This window comes from Anolis carolinensis, chromosome 3 (assembly GCF_035594765.1).
Source record: "Anolis carolinensis isolate JA03-04 chromosome 3, rAnoCar3.1.pri, whole genome shotgun sequence".
NCBI lineage: Eukaryota > Metazoa > Chordata > Lepidosauria > Squamata > Dactyloidae > Anolis > Anolis carolinensis.
The window spans coordinates 33,779,568-33,798,591 of record NC_085843.1 but is presented as its reverse complement, the minus strand read 5'-3'; the positions used below and the strand labels follow the sequence as shown (position 1 = coordinate 33,798,591).

Here is a 19,024-nt window from a genome sequence, read left to right as displayed (position 1 = left end):
TGTCTTGGGCCTTATCAGTTGCATCCAGCCTTAGTCTTGCCAAGATTAGTGGCGACTCAGTAAAACAAATGGATAATAAATTAGCCATTAATAATCCAATGGTTGCAACAGATCTTCTAAGCACGATTAAGTCTGGATCCAATCCTATGTTCTCAACACTAAAGAAAGCCTCTCCATTAAATTGTGGAAGAAAGTTAGTCATCAACTGTGCCCACTTCAAACCAATGTAGCCAGGAACCAAAATACATCCATCAGTTGATGCAATTTGCTGTTGTTTCTTTGGATCTAGAAAAATAATGGTGATGTCAGCTATATCTTCAGACAGAGATATAGCTACTTCTTATATCCTGACTTTCTTCCAATATACTCATAGCTGCATATGGACAGGTTGCTTACCTGTAACCGTGTTTCTTCGAGTGTACTCTGTGAATTCACACTAATGGAGAAGGCTGCGCCTGCGCAGGCTCCAACGGATACTCTTCCAAGCTAAAGTTTGAAATTTGGCGGTAACCCCGCCCCTCTTCCCGGAGGGTATAAAGGGCGCCCTCCGCGCCCGCTCTCCAGTTCCTACGCCGCAAAGGCAGCGAGAAAGGGAGAGGTTTGCATGTGGGGAAGGAAGGGCGGGATTGTGTGAATTCACAGAGTACACTCGAAGAAACACGGTTACAGGTAAGCAACCTGTCCTTTTTCTTCGTGTACTCTGTGAATGCACACTAATGGAGACTAGCAAGCTGAGGTGTAGGTAGGTGGGATAGCAAACCCGATAACCAGTCTAGTGTCCAAACAACACATTTATTGAGCACAAGGTGCAAAAACAAGCAAATGCAACGGTCAAAGAAGCGATGCAATAGCATATAGTGCAAAAAAAACCGATCCTTGTTGTTAGGATCCAGAACACAATCACAACATTGTAAGTGAGCAATAGTCTGTAAGAAAATACAGAGGTAGGCATAAACTCATTCTCTGAAAACAGAGGGAGAAGTATTCAAAAAAATACATTTCAGTGCAGTGGGTAAGTATAGTACACAAGCACTACGTTAAAGAATCCCTGAGCACATCGATTACAAACGGGGGTGGATGACAATGGTCAGCCTGTAAGAAGGATAAACCCGAAAACTGGTTTTGAGTAAGGCAACAACATTAGGTAAGGCAGGAGGAAAGGACGGACCTGGCAAAGGCCGAGTCCTTGAGGTTCTTTGAGTCCATCCTGTAGTGTGAAACAAAGGTGGATGGAGTGGACCAGATAGCCGCTCGACAGATGGAGTCGAGAGGGACGCCCCTCAGGAAGGCCGTAGAGGTGGAAAGGCCCCTCGTAGATCTAGGGCGGATCGAAGAGGGGGGTTGGCGTTTGGCCAGCTGATAAGCGAGCTCGATGGTCTGAGCAATCCAGTGTGAGAGTCTTTGGGAAGAAAGTGGTTCGCCCAGTTTATGGGTAGCGTAAGCCACAAACAGTCTAGGTGACTTACGTATGTCCTTAGTCCTGTCCTTGTAGAAAAGGAGGGCTCTCCTGACATCGAGGAGATGGAGTTTCCGTTCCAGAGAAGAAGAAGGATTAGGGAAGAAAGCAGGAAGTATTATGTCCTGGTTCAGGTGAAAAGCAGAGACCACCTTAGGTAGGAAGGTGATGTCCGGGCGAAGGACAGCCCTGTCGTGGTGGAAACGGAGATAGGGTTCGTCCACCCGGAGAGCAGCCAGTTCCGAAGGCCTGCGCGCAGAGGTGATAGCGATAAGGAAGGCAGTCTTCCAAGAGAGAAGGTGAAGGTCTGCAGAGGCCATAGGTTCGAAGGGAGCTGAAGCTAGTTGAGAAAGGACGAGTTCGAGGCTCCATCCGGGAGTCGGAGGTTGAACTGGAGGGTGCAAGTTGTTGTAACCTCGAAGGAAGGTCTTAATGAGGTTGTTAGAAAAGAGAGAGGGTTGTCCCTGACGTTGGAAATGCCAGGAGAGAGCAGCGAGATAGGATTTTATCGAGGCCAGAGAAAGTTGACGATCCGCAAGGGAAAGTAGGAAGTCCATGACCAGCGGGATCGAAGTAGAGGCGGGATCGACGCGTCGGTCCCGAAGGAAAGTTTGGAATTTTGCCAGCTTGTAAGCATAGGCCTTCGATGTGGCCGGTTTGTGAGCGGCGCGAAGGATCGCCTGCAGGTCTGGGTGGAGAGAATTTAAGGAAGTATCCTCCAGGCAGTCAGGTGTAGGGACGGGACGTTGGGGTGGAGGACCTGTCCCTTCTGCGAAGATAGTAGATGAGGGAGAGTTGGGAGAGTGCGGGGAGGATCCGCACACATCCGGAGTAGCGTGGGATACCACGGCTGGCGTGGCCATGCAGGGGCGATCAGGATGGCCGATGTCGGTGTTAGATAGAGTCTCTCTATTACTCTCGAGATGAGAGGGAAGGGAGGAAAAAGATAGACGGGTTCGAGAGTCCAGTCGAGGAGAAACGCGTCTCCGAGACAGCCCGGAGTCGAGTTTGGAGGTAGTCTCACTCCGAAGCGAGGAAGTTGAGCGTTCGAGGGGGAGGCAAAAAGGTCCAGAGCTGGCCAGCCCTAATCGTCGAAGACGGATTTCAGGATCTCGGGATCGAGACGCCACTCGTGGGGGGAGGTCGTTATTCTGCTTAGAGAGTCTGCTAGAGTGTTTTGAGCCCCCGGAAGGTGAACTGCCGACAGAGTTATGTGTCTCGCTATGCACCATAGCCAAATGTCCATCGAGAGAGCCATGAGTTTTCTCGAGCCCGTACCCCCTTGTTTGTTGATGTAGTACATGGCTACTACGTTGTCCGTTTGGATTAGAACAGACTTGTGGGGAAGAAAGCGAGCAAACGCCCGGAGGGCTTTGAAGATTGATAACAGTTCTAGAAAGTTTATGTGGTGAGACCTTTCTTGGGTGGACCACAGGTCCCTGACAGTGAGGTACGACATGTGGGCTCCCCACGCAAAATTGGAGGCGTCGGTCGTGATGGTGACTGACGGTAGGGAGGGATGGAAGGGAAGTCCCACACAAACGTTCGCTGGGTCCTGCCACCAACGAAGGGAGAGGCGAACGTGGATGCCGATGGGGTTTGAAAGAGTCTATAAACCATCTTTGGAGAGATCTGAGACGTAATCTGGCGAAAGGGGTAACCATGACCGTGGAGGCCATGTGACCCAGAAGAACTTGGACCGCGTGGGCTCGGATCCTGCGGTTGCGGAGGAGGAGAGAAAGGTGCTGTTGAAGGGCTAGGAACCTGTCCTTCGGTAGGGAGGCGGTTTCCGTGATGGAGTTGAAGAGAGCTCCAATGAAGCGGATCTCTGTGGTTGGGAGGAGTTGAGACTTTGAGACATTCAACCGAAGGCCCAGCCGTTGCAGGAGAGAAAGAGTCTGTGAGACGTGGTTTTGAAGGGATGAGGGGTCGGACGCGACAATCATCCAATCGTCCAGATAAGGAAAGACCATAATGCCCTGTTTCCTGAGGTGCGCTGCCACCACGGCGACCACCTTTGTAAAGACCCTTGGGGCCGTGACGAGGCCGAAAGGGAGAACTGTGAACTGGTAAGAGTGTCCCAGGAGCTTGAAGGAAAGGAAGCGTCTGTGGGATCGACGCACCGAGACGTGGAAATACGCGTCGCGTAAGTCTATAGAGGCGAAGTAGTCTCCGTGTCGGAGCATCGGGAGGATGGAGGCCACTGAAACCATTTGAAATTTTGAAGGCAGAATGAAGAGGTTTAGAGTCCGTAGGTCGAGGATAGGCCGAAGACCTCCGCCCCGCTTGGGAACCGTAAAGTATCTCAAGAAGAAACCTCGAGTGTCCTGCTCGGAAGGAGAAGGCTGGATTGCGCCCTTCGCCAGAAGGGAGTCGACCTCGGCGCATATTTCCGGTGAAGGGTCGGTGTGGAGGATGTGACCCGTGGGTGGCAAAGTTTCGAATTCCAAGGCATAGCCGTCTCTGACAATGCGAAGAACCCAGGCATCTGAGGTGATAGACTCCCATTCGCGGTAGAAAGGAGCTAGGCGGTCGAGAAAAGAACAGAGAGGAAGGATCTGGTCGGGGCCTAGGAACGGCATGGTAGCGGCAGTAGTAGTGGAGATAGAAAGATCCCCGAGAGAGTGGGCGTCAGGCCCGTCGTTGGGGTTGTGGCATAGCTGCAGGACCTTTGCCCCGACCTTTCGGGACCTGGTGCTGGCGGCGAGGTTGTTGCTGATGACTGTGGTGACTCGAGCTCGACGAGCGTCGAAACGGCTGGTGACGAAAAGGCTGAGGGTAGCGACAGTACCGTTGCGGGAACCATCGGGTCCGCTGAGCCTGAGGTTGATCGGTCCCGCACTTTGTTGCGAGAATCTTGAAGTCGTGATTGGACTTAAGTTTGTCATCAATGCCAGAATTGAAAAGGCCCTGGGTGTCGAAAGGAAGGTCTTCGATCACTTGTCGAGAGGAAGAAGAGAGTCCTGAGGACCGAAGCCATGCATGCCGTCTGATCGCGACCGCGTGGGCAATCATTTTTCCGGCGGTATCACCGGTATGCTTAGCCATTTGAATTTGGTGGTGTGCGAGAGAGTCCGCCTCCTGTTGGAGGGTCGAAAGGACTGACCGGTCTTCGTCAGAAAGCTTGGCGAAGAAGGGTTGGGCTTTCTCCCAGAGGATCTGTTGATAAGCGCCCATGCAGGCCCCGTAGTTTGCCATACGGCAAAGGAGGAGAGCACTGGAGTACAGCTTGCGGCCTACAGCATCGAAGCGTTTGCCCTCTCTGTCGGCAGGGGAGTTGGAGTGTCGACCCGACGATTGGGAGGCCTTTACCACCATGGAGTTTGGGTCAGGGTGATGCTTGAGCCATTCCAAGGCTTCGTCATCGGTTCGGTACCAGGCCTCTATTTTCTTAGAGGTTGGAGGTATCGAAGATGGAGTCTTCCAAGATGCCTGGATGACGTCCAGGAGGTATGGAAGAAAAGGCAGCAAGGTGGCTGGCGGGGCTTGGGCTTGAACCCTCTTGAAAACGGGGTCGGTAACGGCCTTTGAAGTTTGTTTAATTTTCATCCCCAGAGCGTCTGCCATTCTGACCATCTGGTCGGAGAAAGCCCGAATATTATCCGTCGGGGAAGGTGGGTCGACCTCGTAGGCGTCGTGAGGCGGGGAGAGGTCGAGACCGAGAGAGACAACGGAGGCGGAGAGTATCGACTCGGGGCGTTCGATATCGGGGTCATCCTCCTCGGGCCCTTGAGGGGACCGGGGAGGAGAAACAAGCACAGAGTCCTGATGAGGTATTACCTCAGGAGCAGGGAGAGCCGGCTGTGGAGGAACGCCTTTGGACGCGGAGGCCTGGGCGGCGCGGGCTAAGCGCGTCATCTGTCTACCCCTCTCAGGTGTTTGAGCCGGGGGAAAGAGTTCTTGTCGAGCCGGAAGACGAGATGGTGCCGGCTGGGGAGCCTTAATAACTGTCCTGACCGACCGGTCGGGGGAGGCTTGAGCGTCCGCATCCGAGGACTGACCATGAGGAGAGGAAGAGGAGCGGAGGCGTTGTGCTGGTTGGATAGGAGAGGATCTCCTAGAGGAAGGCCCAGAGGAGGGGACGTCCTTCTTCGAAGACGCTGAGGAGGACCACCTCTGGATCATTCGTTTCTTTGCTGGGGGTTGTTTCGACGCGACCCTCAGCGATTTTCCCGGCGTCGGGGGAATCGGGCACTCAGCTGCCGAGTCAGATTGAGCCCGTCTGGATTCCTCCTGAGCCCTCTTGAAGGCAATCTTCATGGCGGAAGAAGATGGCGGCGAAGCCAGGCGGGATCGAGTGGAAATGGCCGAAGCCACCGAACTCGAAGTTGATGAAGGGCCCATCTTGCCCGACCGGGTGGATACCGTAGCGGTGGTCACCGTGCAGGGCGGTTTGGTCGGTCGCGGTCTCGAGGTTTTCGAGGTTTTAGATGATACCGACGGAGCAGGCCTGGACGCCATCGAGGCCGAGGTGGAAGTGGAAGCCTCAGGAGCAAGAGTTTTTTCGTAAAGAGCTGCACGGAGTCTCGCAGCTCTATTTCTTCTGGCCTGAGCTGTAAAGGCCAGGCAAAAACGGCAGGTACCGACGACGTGGCTTTCGCCAAGGCAGAAAAGGCACTTAGCGTGGCCGTCGGAATCTGGAATCTTAGCGGCACACTGAGTGCACCGTTTAAAACGCGTGGTTGACATAAGAACGAAGAGTCCGAAGTGAGCTTTGCGGCGGAAAAAAAGGAACTGGAGAGCGGGCGCGGAGGGCGCCCTTTATACCCTCCGGGAAGAGGGGCGGGGTTACCGCCAAATTTCAAACTTTAGCTTGGAAGAGTATCCGTTGGAGCCTGCGCAGGCGCAGCCTTCTCCATTAGTGTGCATTCACAGAGTACACAAAGAAAAAGTAACACTACTCTCCCACATTTTATGATCAGAACAGCAACCTTATGGATCTATAGTGCTTTCTGAAAATACTTCTCTCATACCATAAAACCAAACCAAAAGGAACATTGGTCTTACTTACCTGTGAAATGTTTCTTTTCAGTGATGAGAGGCAGTAGCATCCTGTCTTGGGTTGATCAACCCACGACAGGATGTCTCCCCCTCCATCACTGCAAAAAGATCAAGACTTTGTAAATTTTATACATCTTACTTTGTTTCATCTACATAAGTTTAAATGGTAACATTTTTCACTTACATTAGTAATGTATGGCTCTATAGCTTGGGCTGTTCTCTTCAATAAAGCCTTTGCCAAGTCATATGCTTGCTTGTTTAAGTTCTGAAAATTTAGAAAGAAAAGAATATTGCCACTTGCTTGAGATTTTACCTCCACTAGTAGTAAATGAATCAAAGCAATTGGCCTTTCAAATTCTCAAAGGTAATTTTGAAGATAATCTGCATGTTGCTTTGATTAGAGTTGTAATTACACATAGAAATATACCTCTGCAAAATGTAGCTTTTAATTTCAATTATAGTAAGCCCTTAATACTGTAAACTAATTCAAAATTAAATCTGGATATAAGTATAGTAATTTAAAAATGAAATCTGTGATACTCACAAACATTAAAATATATACTTAAAAGGTAAATTCCAACAAAGACTATCTAAAACCAAACATATTGCAGATTAATGCACCCAGCTCTCCCAATCCACTTTTGCCCCTGTTTTTCACTAAAAAGCTGCTTTTGAAAGTTCGGGGGTCCTTTGGATAGGCTATGAAGATTCAGTTGATTGAGGAAAAGAAGTTGCATTCACTAAGCAAACAGAAGTACTTTCTGCTCAGGCAAGACTAATTATCTTTACAACTGAATAATAACTACCTAGTAAACAGACTGAGTTAAAGAGTAACTCTATATATTAATAATGTGCGGAATAATTTATGACAAAGTAATGTCTGAGTCCCTTCAGGTGGGAAGGGCGGGATCGAAATGAGGGAAATAAATAAATAAATAAATAAATTTATTACTATATGATATCGTATACGCTGGAGCCAAGGGCCAGGATATCACATCAAATGCTATAATCCAGGATACATTACTATGCAAATTACCTGCTAGCCATAGTAATGTATTGACCGATCTTGTATTCCTATTTTATGCTTTCCAATTTATTTCAGGTCTATAATGTGTTCAGTTCTCAAATTAAGGATGTTTTCAACAAAAAGCAAACAATGCAGACATTTAATCTCCAGTTATTGTGAAATGTTATTTCTAACTGTAACTATCAACTCTTGCTGACAGAATATTACAAATACTTAATAGTCTTAACTTCTAATATGTTGAATGCATATGATTTCATTTTAGTCTTCAAAATGTGTAGTTTGTGGAGTCTTCAAAATGTGAATTTTGAGAGGGAGAATCTAAAGGAAATATGACTTCTATGTAAACAAATATAAATCTGCACTGTATGTGGACTGCATGTCCAAAGGTTTTGGATTATGTTTCTAGGTTGTGTAACAGCTTTACTTAGTTGGAAACCAATATTTAGTTGTTATAGCAACGGATTAGCATTTATTCTTGTTCATGAGGCACCAAAATATAAAAATTAGAAATTTGTTTTTTTAATTTTGATTTTACTTCATTCATCCTATAAAAAGTCAGGATACAATTTTGTCACTGAATGCTGTTGTACAAGACTTAATAGTGCCAAAAAAAAGAAATATTCTCATATTTTACAGTGTCATGTTTCCAAATGAAAGGAAATGTAAAATGATAGTCTTGCATGAGATTATGTTTATGAATGCTTATGCTATAACAATCATGTTAGTTTGCAAGATGTTACATGACTAAATGTCTTCTCCAAGCCAAGCAATTATCTGCTTCAGGTGCTCTAGATTTTGTAGTCCCTTGCATGTAGAGCACCTGAAGCAGATAACTGCATGGCTTGGGAAACTTGGGAAAATTAACATGAAATAGCCAAGGCAGCTACCAAGTAGAAAAAAAAACTCCAACATGCAATCTAAAGGAAAAATGAAATCCAATCTTTATCATCATGACCAATCAAGGAGACACTGGCAGAATACATTAATTTATTTGCCCTATCACATATTCAATTTTCTCAGGAAAGAGGAGAAATGTAGTACAGGACTCAACACACCGTATATAAGATATGTTGAGTCCTGTACTACATTTCTTCTCTTTCCTAAGAAGTTTGATACACTTTTTAGACAAAAAATCTAAGTCAATTTATAAATGGGCCAATGTGACACTTCTGTCTCCCATGAAACTGCTACTGGTGTCTTGTAATGTCAACTCAGAAAAATGGTGACAGCTCTTTGGTGCTTCCCCACCATGGCAAACAAACCAGGAGGGGGCCAATGCTTATAGCAGGGTACCAGGATTTACTAAGCTTCTTTCCTTCTGGGCTGTTCAGAGCAAGGAGGTAGATCACTCAAGAGTAAGCAGCTGAGAGAACCCTCCCCCTTTGCACAGCCTGCCTCCCATCTCACTTGTTGCTATTATCCCCTGTTCAACTGGCGAGGCTCCATGCTCACATTCCTTTTCCAGCTCCTTCTCTGGCTCTGGCAGCAGTGGCATGCTACTTTGGCTCCCTAGGCTACCTGTTAGCCTACAAGTCTCCTCCAGAGCCATGGCTACACAGCACACAGTGACTACCACTAGCTCTTGTGCACGTTATGGCTCTCCTGCTACCTGGGAGCATACCAACACTGCCAGAAAGAGAAAATGTGTTGGAACAGCAGCACAAGCCCAGGACCTTGCCAATTAAGGAACACCCGCAGCAGTAGCAGCATTAGGTGACCTGGGCAAAGTGGGGAGGAAAAAGAAATTTTCCTGAGTACATCATAAGGGAAGGAATTGAGTCCCTCTTGGGGAAAAACAGCAGCAAAAATACAAGCAAAAAAGCAGAATCCCTGGGCAGGAAATGGTGGTGACAAGAACATGTTGATAAGAAGATAACCTTGCAAGTGCCTGGGATTCAAGAGGTGCACTTGAAAGCAGAGTTGAGATAGCAGTTGGCTTCATCCTCTCTCCATTCAAGGAAAGGCTGAATGGAGCAAAATGCTTTCATTTGTGGACTTTCACACTTGGTTGAGAGCTTCTGTTTTAGTTTACTCCTCCACATTCATGTTCTCAGCACAGACAATGCAGGGGACTTACCCATGTGAATTGAGATATAAAGATGCCCCCTGTTTGGGACGTAGGAAGCACTATACCAGTGGTTATCAACCTGTGGGTCCCCAGGTGTTTGGGCCTACAACTCCCAGAAATCCCAACCAGTTTATCAGCTGTTAGGATTTCTGGGAATTGAAGGCCAAAACATCTGGGGACTCACAGGTTGAAAACCACTGCATTATACCAAGGAGTCGGAGTTTCCCCATTGAATTACATCATTACAAATTATTACTTGGAAAGACGGTCATCAGCACATGGGTTGTTATTGCAATGTTTTTCTCCCTTCTCATGAGTTGAACAGAAGCATAAACAGTCTGCAGTTTGACCAGGAATGTCCCAATACTGAGCTGATACAGCTCCTCTATATATCACGCTAGAACAGTATTTCTCAAACTGCTCCTCCGGGTGTTTTGGACTTCAGCTGCCAGAAATCCCAGCCAGCTTACCAGCTGATATGAATTATGGGAGCTGGAGTTCAAAACATTGAGAGAAGCAGTTTGAGAACCACTGCTCTAGAAAGTTGTGATGGAAAACCATGGCTATCTACTATAACTGAGCAATCTAATCTGAATTATAACATTAATAATCAATTAGCTTTCTATTTGCATTAGCAAGAATTATAATGCTAATTATGTTAAAGAGATTAATCCTCACCTTATGTGCAGGCACTAGGTTAACTAAAACTGTATCCAAAAGCTCCTGAGATACTGTATCACCTTCACAAATAATGGAGCTCATCAAATCCACCATGTGCATATGAACCTTTTGATTATGCCCATTGCTGAAATTAGAAGTACAGTTTTTTTTATTTAACACAATATATATTACTAATGAATTTCCTAAATGACATTTTATTAGTGAATCATTTATTTTAGCTATTCCACACAAGCATACTTTAAAGTATTATTATCTTTATGTATTTATTTGGACAATTGTGATGTAGTCAATTTACTCAATTTTAAATGCTAAATGTGTCAATATAAAATTAGTGACATTGTAATTTTTTGTAAGATTAGGTCATATGGGAAAATGCAGCACAATGTAAAATACCAGATGTATAGTACGTATAGAAATCCTTAGGAACTGTAACACCTCACAAAATTAAATAATGCACACACAGGGAATTGTCTCGGCAGATATTTAAATATAGCATGTCTATTACAACCCCCCCCCCTCCAAATGCAACATAGTATGTTTTAGATATATCTATGTATGTGTTTCTGTATGCTTAAAATATGAAAATAATTGAGAACAGGACATTTATCTAATTACTTTAAGTAAACCACTACATGTATGAATGAAAAAATCTAGGTCATCTGAGGCAATTCAGTAACCACATATTTCTCAACATGCCTGTGAATTCAAATAAATTGACATTTTTTTCTGTAAAAGCCACTGTTATTCCTGGCAGGAGTAGACCCATTGAAATTAATGGAACTGTCATGATAAAAATGGCCCATTTATTTCAATAGGTCTACTCTAAACTGAAGTGATGTTGGAGCAACATGGAGAAAATATGTTACTTGGAGATTATGCTGTTAAGAAAGCTTGGTTCTAACAGTTTTGATGCTGATGTCTAAAAAATCTGAATGGTTTTATCATACTAAAGTTCATGCTAAAATTAATAATTTGATTAGAGAATATATACTCACTTGATTACAGAAAATAACGTTCTGTACAACTGCGTGAAAATTTCATTGCTATCTTCTAATTCAAAGCATATGTTGTAAGATTTAACCCATGCAATATTCTATATAAAAGAAAAACACAAAACAGGTATTCGGTAATAGTCCTAGGTGAAGAGGGACATTTTTCTCTGATCATTAAATGATATTGGCACTTTATGAAAGCAACCCTTTTAAACCAAAATAAATGTTACCAGAACAAACTTTAAACTCACCTCCAATAAATAAAAGTATCTATTGAACTGTGGACTTTTTGTATCTTCCAGCCCCTTCAACTGTCTTGTTATGAACATAAATATATCCTACAAAGAAAACAGTAATTTACTGTACATAACATAGCATATCTGAAGTGCATAATCATCCAATTCAGCTCCAAAATTACTACTCTATGTACTAGCAAACTCATAACTTGTATTAACTAACCTCTTCTTCTCACAATCAATGTCTGAAGCACATAAAAAGACAGAAAACATTAGGAACATAATTAAGAATCGTGCAGCACTGATTTTACTTAATTTTATTTACACACAATATCAGGCTTTCAATTCCTCTAGTCTAATTTAGAACATGCTTATCATACAGACTCCTGATAATTTTTAGATACCTTATATACTTGTGTACAATTTGGTCTCAGGTAAAAGTTGAGGGCAGGTTTGGGGGCCAAAATTACTGGTTTTGCTATGATGGGTGGATGTCAAGGGTAACAATCCAGGGTGTTAAAACTCCAGAAGCAACTCCAGTTGCTCCTGACACACACAAAAAAACCTCTTTTAATCTCCTTTTAAAATGCATGGCAGAATCAAATTTAGGAAGAGCTAAAAATGGGGAAGGATGTGATTATTTGAAGGGTTAAAATGAGGAGGAGTGTAAAGTACATTGCTGATCTACATCTATAGAAATACAGATCAGAAAAATAATTTTGTTAACATGTCATGACTCTTTTTGAAGTGAACGATATTTGCTGAATTGAGCACTATTTGTGTCTTAATATGTGATCTAAGTGATTTTTGCTCTTTACAATAGTTTCTTTTTACTTGATCTTTATAAAACAAATTGTATTTTAAGACATCTACACAAATATAGATAGGGAAAGAATATAAATTATAGAAAGAGACTGCAGCCTTTTAAAAAATTAGGGGAAGAGCAAAGAAAGCAATCTATTAGGGACCCAGTGCGAAGAGAGTGACAAGAAGCAGAGGCTATCATCCCATTGCCATCCTTTGCCTAAATCAGAATATCATAGAATCATAGAACTGGAAGAGACCTCATAGGCCATCCAGTCTAACCCCTAGCTGAGAAGCAGGAAATCGCATTCAAAGCACCTCCGACACATGGCCATCCAGCTTCTGCTTAAAGAAGAAGCCTCCACCACCAAAGATAGCTCTCCTCCTTTTTTATGGGAAAGCTGGAAGAATGTCTGGAGCCTGTCATTTTGTGTGCTGGGGGTTGAACGGGAAGGGGGGGGGGTAGCCTTTTTTCTGTATAAGCTCTATATTCCCTGACATTGTGGGAACACTTCAACAGGGACTTATTGCAGCCTTTGCAAGTCTTGTGGAATTTGAATAGATTGCTGTCTTGAGAGGCTTACACAATAAGCCTCTATTGAAAATGGCCACTTTCACGTCACTCCACTCCACTTCAGATGCCAAAATGGCAGGGAGCACAGAACATTTCCAACATTGACAAACCTAATTGACATACCTAATTTACCCATTAGATTTTTAGTGTGACCTCACTTGAAATATACTGACAATCTGAGCATCCGATGGTTTTGAAACTCATGTGCAGTATGGCCATAAAACATGGAAGACTGGCCAGATGTGTGTAACTACTATTAGAATGCCTGTTAACCTAACTGTTTAGGCACTTAGGACATTTCCAAATGTAAACTTCCAAATAAGTCAAGAAATTGAAATTCAGAGCAAGACATATTTAGCAAATAACACAATGACTCCCCACTCCAACATTAGAAACATCAAGTGCATATTTTCTAACAAAGTAGCAATATAAAGTTATTCCTAAACAAGAACATACAGTGTACAACATATGTTCAAATCAGTACCTGACAAAATCTATAATGCATGATAAGCACCTATTCAGAAACTTAATTTCATTTTGCAATTTCAGTAAAGCAGTTGCAAGCTACCATCAGTCACTTATACATTTCTAACATGCCCCTTGATAGACAGCTGCTTACACTTAATGAAGAGAATTAGGGAAGTCTGGTTTTATTTTAATTTATTTTAAGCCATAAAATGTACCAGTTCATTTTTTTCAGACTAGAGAACATTACTTAACTTTGTTATTGATAATCAATTAAAATTCTGAGATCTTTTTCTATGCCACTCTTAGTGTATAGCTCCAATGAACAGGGTGAACGATCTCTGAACCAACAGCACATTCCACAGTAAAGCAAATTTAAAATGTATTGAAAGGACAGGCAAGATGGTGAAAAACAATACATGACTATAAAATAGTGAGTAATATAAAATATGAAGCAGTAATTAAAAACAAATGTTTCAGTATAATAACATGACTAGTAAATAAGAACATCATACAACAGTTAAAGCATAACTACTAAAAGTATCATGAGGGTACTATCAACCATAATAATTAAGGCAGTGTGATTAGCACAGAAGACTATGATGAAATAATGAAATAAATAACAATCAAGTCATCATAGTTAGTAAACAGTGTAGAAGAAAATCAGAACGAATTTTAAACATTCAACTCCAGGGTGAACCAACATCCACACTAGTTTAGCAAACCTAAGCATTTAAATTTTTTAGCTAAAAAAAGAAAGTCATATCTACCACTCCTGTAGACAGGTGCAGGAAAAGTTTAAGTAGGCTAGTTCTGAATAGCAAGCTAAGCACATACTGTATAGCAAAGAAACCCCATCCATCCCATCACTTCCCGTGTGTATGTTTCTCTATTTCCTAGCTGGGCTTTTATACAAGATTGTTCCTATTCATGTGTCTACCTTTAACAGACATCAAAGACCAGACACATGTCTGATTTTTGCAGACTTGAAAGCTGACTGTGTCCAGCTCTGGTGCCACTATTAACATAAATATGAGTGTATAGTTGTTTCTGTTCCTATAAGATAGGATATAAATACAATAGCCAGACTAATGCCTGCATACAGGTACCCAGATACATTGATCTTGTGTCCTGCTGCTGATTGTGGGCACGCTTGTTGAATCCTGATCCAACTTCTATTTTAATGTTCGATCAGGTCCTGTGGTATCTACTTTAGATCCTTCCCACTCACATCTGTTCTCTTCTTCTTGGTCACACAACAATCCTCTAACTGGGATCCTCAGCCATTGACAGGAGGAGATGAAAATGGATTATTGTGACTGGTAAGACTGGCTATTATTCTCTTTAGGACCTTTGGATAGTTTACAGACATTGTCTTGTTGTTGGGTTTATACCGACCGTTTTGATATCCACTGTTTCAGAATAAGATGAACCAGCTTCTTTCTGAATTGTGCTCCCTTACTCCCACTTGCTTTACTGCTATCATGCCACTTAAGCAGCTTTGTTTCCTGATTCTTTCCTATATTTACTTTTAACCTACTATTTCCTTTTAAAGGAAAGAAATTGAAGTGCATTTCTTTCTTTCTTTTAAATGTTAATGGAGCTGATGTATTTTCTTCCAGGAAACAAACAGAAAACAGGGCCATGGAAGGAAAACAGGAATAAATGTAACAATGTAACACTAATTTATATGCTAACTTAGAATTACTGTAATGGAAATGCAATTAATATCAAATTTTAATTTGGTTTTTTTAGTGCAAACATAGAACAATGACAATTTCTTCACTAACTTTCCTATTATTGGCCAGAAAATAATTAACACAGACATTCTGATGATAACACCAACAAGAAAAATTTCTGCAGAGATTATGAATACTGCTTCTACTATGACTCAATTAAGAAAAAAAATTGCCCACTTCACCACATACAAAGAATAGCTAGAATGGTTTGTGTTACTAATACATTGTGCTTAAATGTAGAAAATACATCATAATATCACTCTTCTCTAAAGTATGTATGAAGACTGCATTTTTTAAAAAGACAACTTATACTTTTTTCAGATACAGCCACTAGGTGGCTTTCCATCTGTAATGAATGGTTTTCTTATTTGACCATGCAAGTAGATAAAGTGGATCAATGCAAATCAATGAAAAAAAAAGTGTAAGGACACATTTCAGGAGCAGAAAGGGTATTGAGAGTAAAGAAGCAGGTTAAGGAAGAACTAAAATGATAAAACAATACATAAAGATAAAAAACAAACACATTTTTAAAGAAAGAGTGCATCATTAAATCAGAAATTGTTAGTCTAATGTTTCAGCATCACTTCACACACAAACTCAGTCTTTAAAACTCCCCCTTAAGAAAAAAACATAGATTAGAACTACAGTAGAGTCTCGCTTATCCAACATAAATGGGCCGGCAGGACATTGGATAAGCTAAAATGTTGGATAATGAGGAGGGATTAAGGAAACACCTATTAAACGTCAAATTACGTTATGATTTTACAAATTAAGCACCAAAACATCATTTTTTGCAACAAATCGTCAGAAAAGGAGTTCAATACATGGTAACGTGATGGAGCAATTACGGTATTTACGAATTTATCACCAAAACATCGCAATATATTGAAAATATTGACTACGGTAACCCTGACTACTAAAAGGCAGACTGCGTTGGATAATACAGATCGTTGGATAAGCGAAGGTTGGATAAGAGGGACTCTACTATACATCCAATTTCTACTCCAAACTACAGTAGATTGATTGAACCAGTACTGAATGGTCAGTTGCCATTGATTCAATGGGCCTAACAATTGGCTGGGCTAACAACTGGGGCTTAACATAAATTGTGTTTACAGGCAGTTCACAAATTACAAGCAAGATAGGTTCTGTACGTTTGTTCTTAAGTTAAATTTGTATGTAAGTCGAAACAGGTACATTTTTAAAGTAACTCCAGCCGTGTGTGTGTGTGTGTGTGTGTGTGTGTGTACACACACATACATACACACAGCTTCCCTACATAGAAACACAACTTATAAACTATCTACAGACCCAATAAGAAAATAAATGCTACACTCAGCAACAAAGGACAAGAGGGATCCTTTCACCTCTGCAGGAGTCTGCCCTATACCATGCAGCTGTGGACAAGTCAACACAGGGACCATCAAACACAGCACCCAAATACGAATCAAGGAACATGAAAGGTACTACAGACTGGAACATGGAACATGGTCATACAGCCCGAAAGACTCACAGCAACCCAATACTACAGACTGATTCAACCAAAGAAGTCAGCCATAGCAGAGGACTTGATGAACCAACCTGGGCACAGTATATTATTTGAGAACACTGGACCACTCTAACAACTGCCATGTCAGACTACACAGAGGAGCCATTGAAATCCACAGGCATGTGGACCATTTCAACAGAAAGGAGGAAACCATGAAAATGAACCAAATCTGGCTATCAGTATTTTAAAAACTCTAAAATCACTCTAAAAACAGAGGAATTCCAAACTTGAAACTATCAGGACTAGCTAACACTTCCCAGCAAAGGATTCCCCCAGGCAGGAATTAGCCAGGCCTTGAGTTGCAAGGCCATTAAATGCTAATCAAGGTGATTAATTACAACATTCACACTTGCCTCCAACAGACAAGAGTTCTTTCTCCCACCCACAGATATATAAACCTCCCTTGCTTAGTTTCGAAGAAACCTCACAACCTCTGAGGATGCCTACCATAGATATGGGTGAAATGTCAGTAGAAAATGCTTCTGGAACATGGCTATACAGCCCAGAAAACTAACAACAACCCAGTGATTCCGGCCATGAAAGCCTTCAACAACACAGATGAAACTTAATTTGATGGTAGAAACACACAACACTGGAGGTCTATCTATTCTCAATAGGGAAGCCCTTTCACCTGGTAGAAAGCATAGCAAAGACCAATATCCACACAACTAATCAAGTCTCACTTGTGGTAATAGCCCTACTCTAAACACCAAATCCTTACAATATAACATGCTGTGCAATTACTACTGCTTGACAAAGCCATAAACTTCAGTTACCCTTACAGCTGCCCAGAAGATGACACTTGCTTTTCCTTACTACTAGAAGTTGCTGTTATTTTATGAGCGATTCTGATAATCCACAACTGCTACATGAAGAACAAAACCAACTGTACAAGATAAAGTGGTAGTCCTAAAAGTATAAATAAAGATTCCACTTTCTATTATGATAATATTTTCTAAGGCAGAAACAAGAAAATTTGAAATTCAAGCATAAACCAAACTATTTTCAACTTTATGTAGGTCAGGGGATGGAAATCAACAAAACTGCATGCATCTAAATATTATTTTATTGTTATTTTAAAAAGGTCTTTTTTTTTCTTCCATCATGCAAAAACAATTATTTTACAACTCCAAAAGACAAAAAACAAACTCTTATTCACTTCTATGGATATCTGTCTGTTCAGTTTTAAATGATACATGCCTAGCCAATTTCCGCATTAGTATCTAGAACCCATTCAAAAAAGCAAAGCTTTTGCAGGCTGTTCTAATTTCTATTAATTTTTAGCAATTCAAAGGAAATAGTCAAAATTACAGAACAGCCCTCGATGATCCACAACATTTCACGACTAAACAGCTAGTCTAAATATGGAACATCAGCATTTGAAAACACTCTTTAATTCATGTTAAAATTACCATTAATTTGGGGAGATGGTATTAGCATTAGTAGCTTTCTGGGTGAACTGCTAAAGATACAAACATCTGGTTTTCAAGCAACAACACTAGCAAAACTATTCACAATCCCATCTCATTGCTGATGTATTTGAGGCTGTATTTTTTGGCTGAATAACTGAGATTAAAGCTTCAAATTCTTGACTGCTAAGTGCAGCTTTTGCACTTGGCTCTAGCTTATGGCTCTCTGGGTCCTAGATAAAAAAAGCATACCTCCCACAAGACTGCATTCTGCCTATCCTAATATGGCATCTATAACTGAAAAACTTGAAGCATTCAGATTCAAAGTTAGAAGGCAAAAATATTCAAATGACTTATTTTTATTTCCTCAGAAATAAACATAAAATAGCATCATTCATACTCATCAAAAAGATTACAAAGTCCCATAATCTTACCTTAAGTTTATCTGGTGAAGTATATGGTGCTTCCGGAGCATATATTCTAAAAATATCAGCAAGACAACATGCTACAAGTAAACGCACATCTTTATCAGGATGTTTTAGAAAAAAATCAGAAGCAAGATGTAAAGCAAGATTTAGATACAGCTCCTTTTCTTCTTCAGAGTCCTGGTCCATATCCATGAAGGTTTTTACAACCATCTGCCAAAAGCAAGTTTGAAGATAAGCAACGTTCTATAAATAAGAAGCCCATGCTATACATAACCTACAGAGAGTAAATGACTTTGCTTTCTTTCATTTGAGGGTAGAACACCATAAAATTTCAAAAACAGCTATAAATTATTCTATTACACCTTCAGGTATACAATATATCAATTCATAATCATCAATAATGGCATGCATCTTAAGGTACAGATGTGCAAAATCAATTCTTCCTTCAGGAATGTATATGGCAAATACAGATAAAACTGATGAAGTAGACCTTCACAGAATATTGGAACGACAAGAGCCATCTAATTTAACCCTGTCATGCAAAAAAAATTAAATAAAATACTTATAGATGTCTATTGCTAAGCTCTGGGTTTGG

General features: G+C 41.8%; 1 protein-coding gene across 2 annotated transcripts in view; it reads right to left on the bottom strand.

Annotated features, from left to right (window-relative positions):
- pds5b (PDS5 cohesin associated factor B) overlaps positions 1–19,024 on the bottom strand; it is a 100,468-nt gene that overhangs the window by 58,841 nt on the left and 22,603 nt on the right. For both annotated transcript variants that reach the window (XM_003219158.4, XM_016992609.2), the window contains exons 3-7: positions 18,436–18,639; positions 11,477–11,563; positions 11,229–11,326; positions 10,231–10,357; positions 6,642–6,722 (exon numbers count right to left, since the gene is read on the bottom strand). In XM_003219158.4, coding sequence (XP_003219206.1) covers positions 6,642–6,722; positions 10,231–10,357; positions 11,229–11,326; positions 11,477–11,563; positions 18,436–18,639 — 597 coding nt within the window. The remainder of the gene's footprint in view (positions 1–6,641; positions 6,723–10,230; positions 10,358–11,228; positions 11,327–11,476; positions 11,564–18,435; positions 18,640–19,024) is intronic.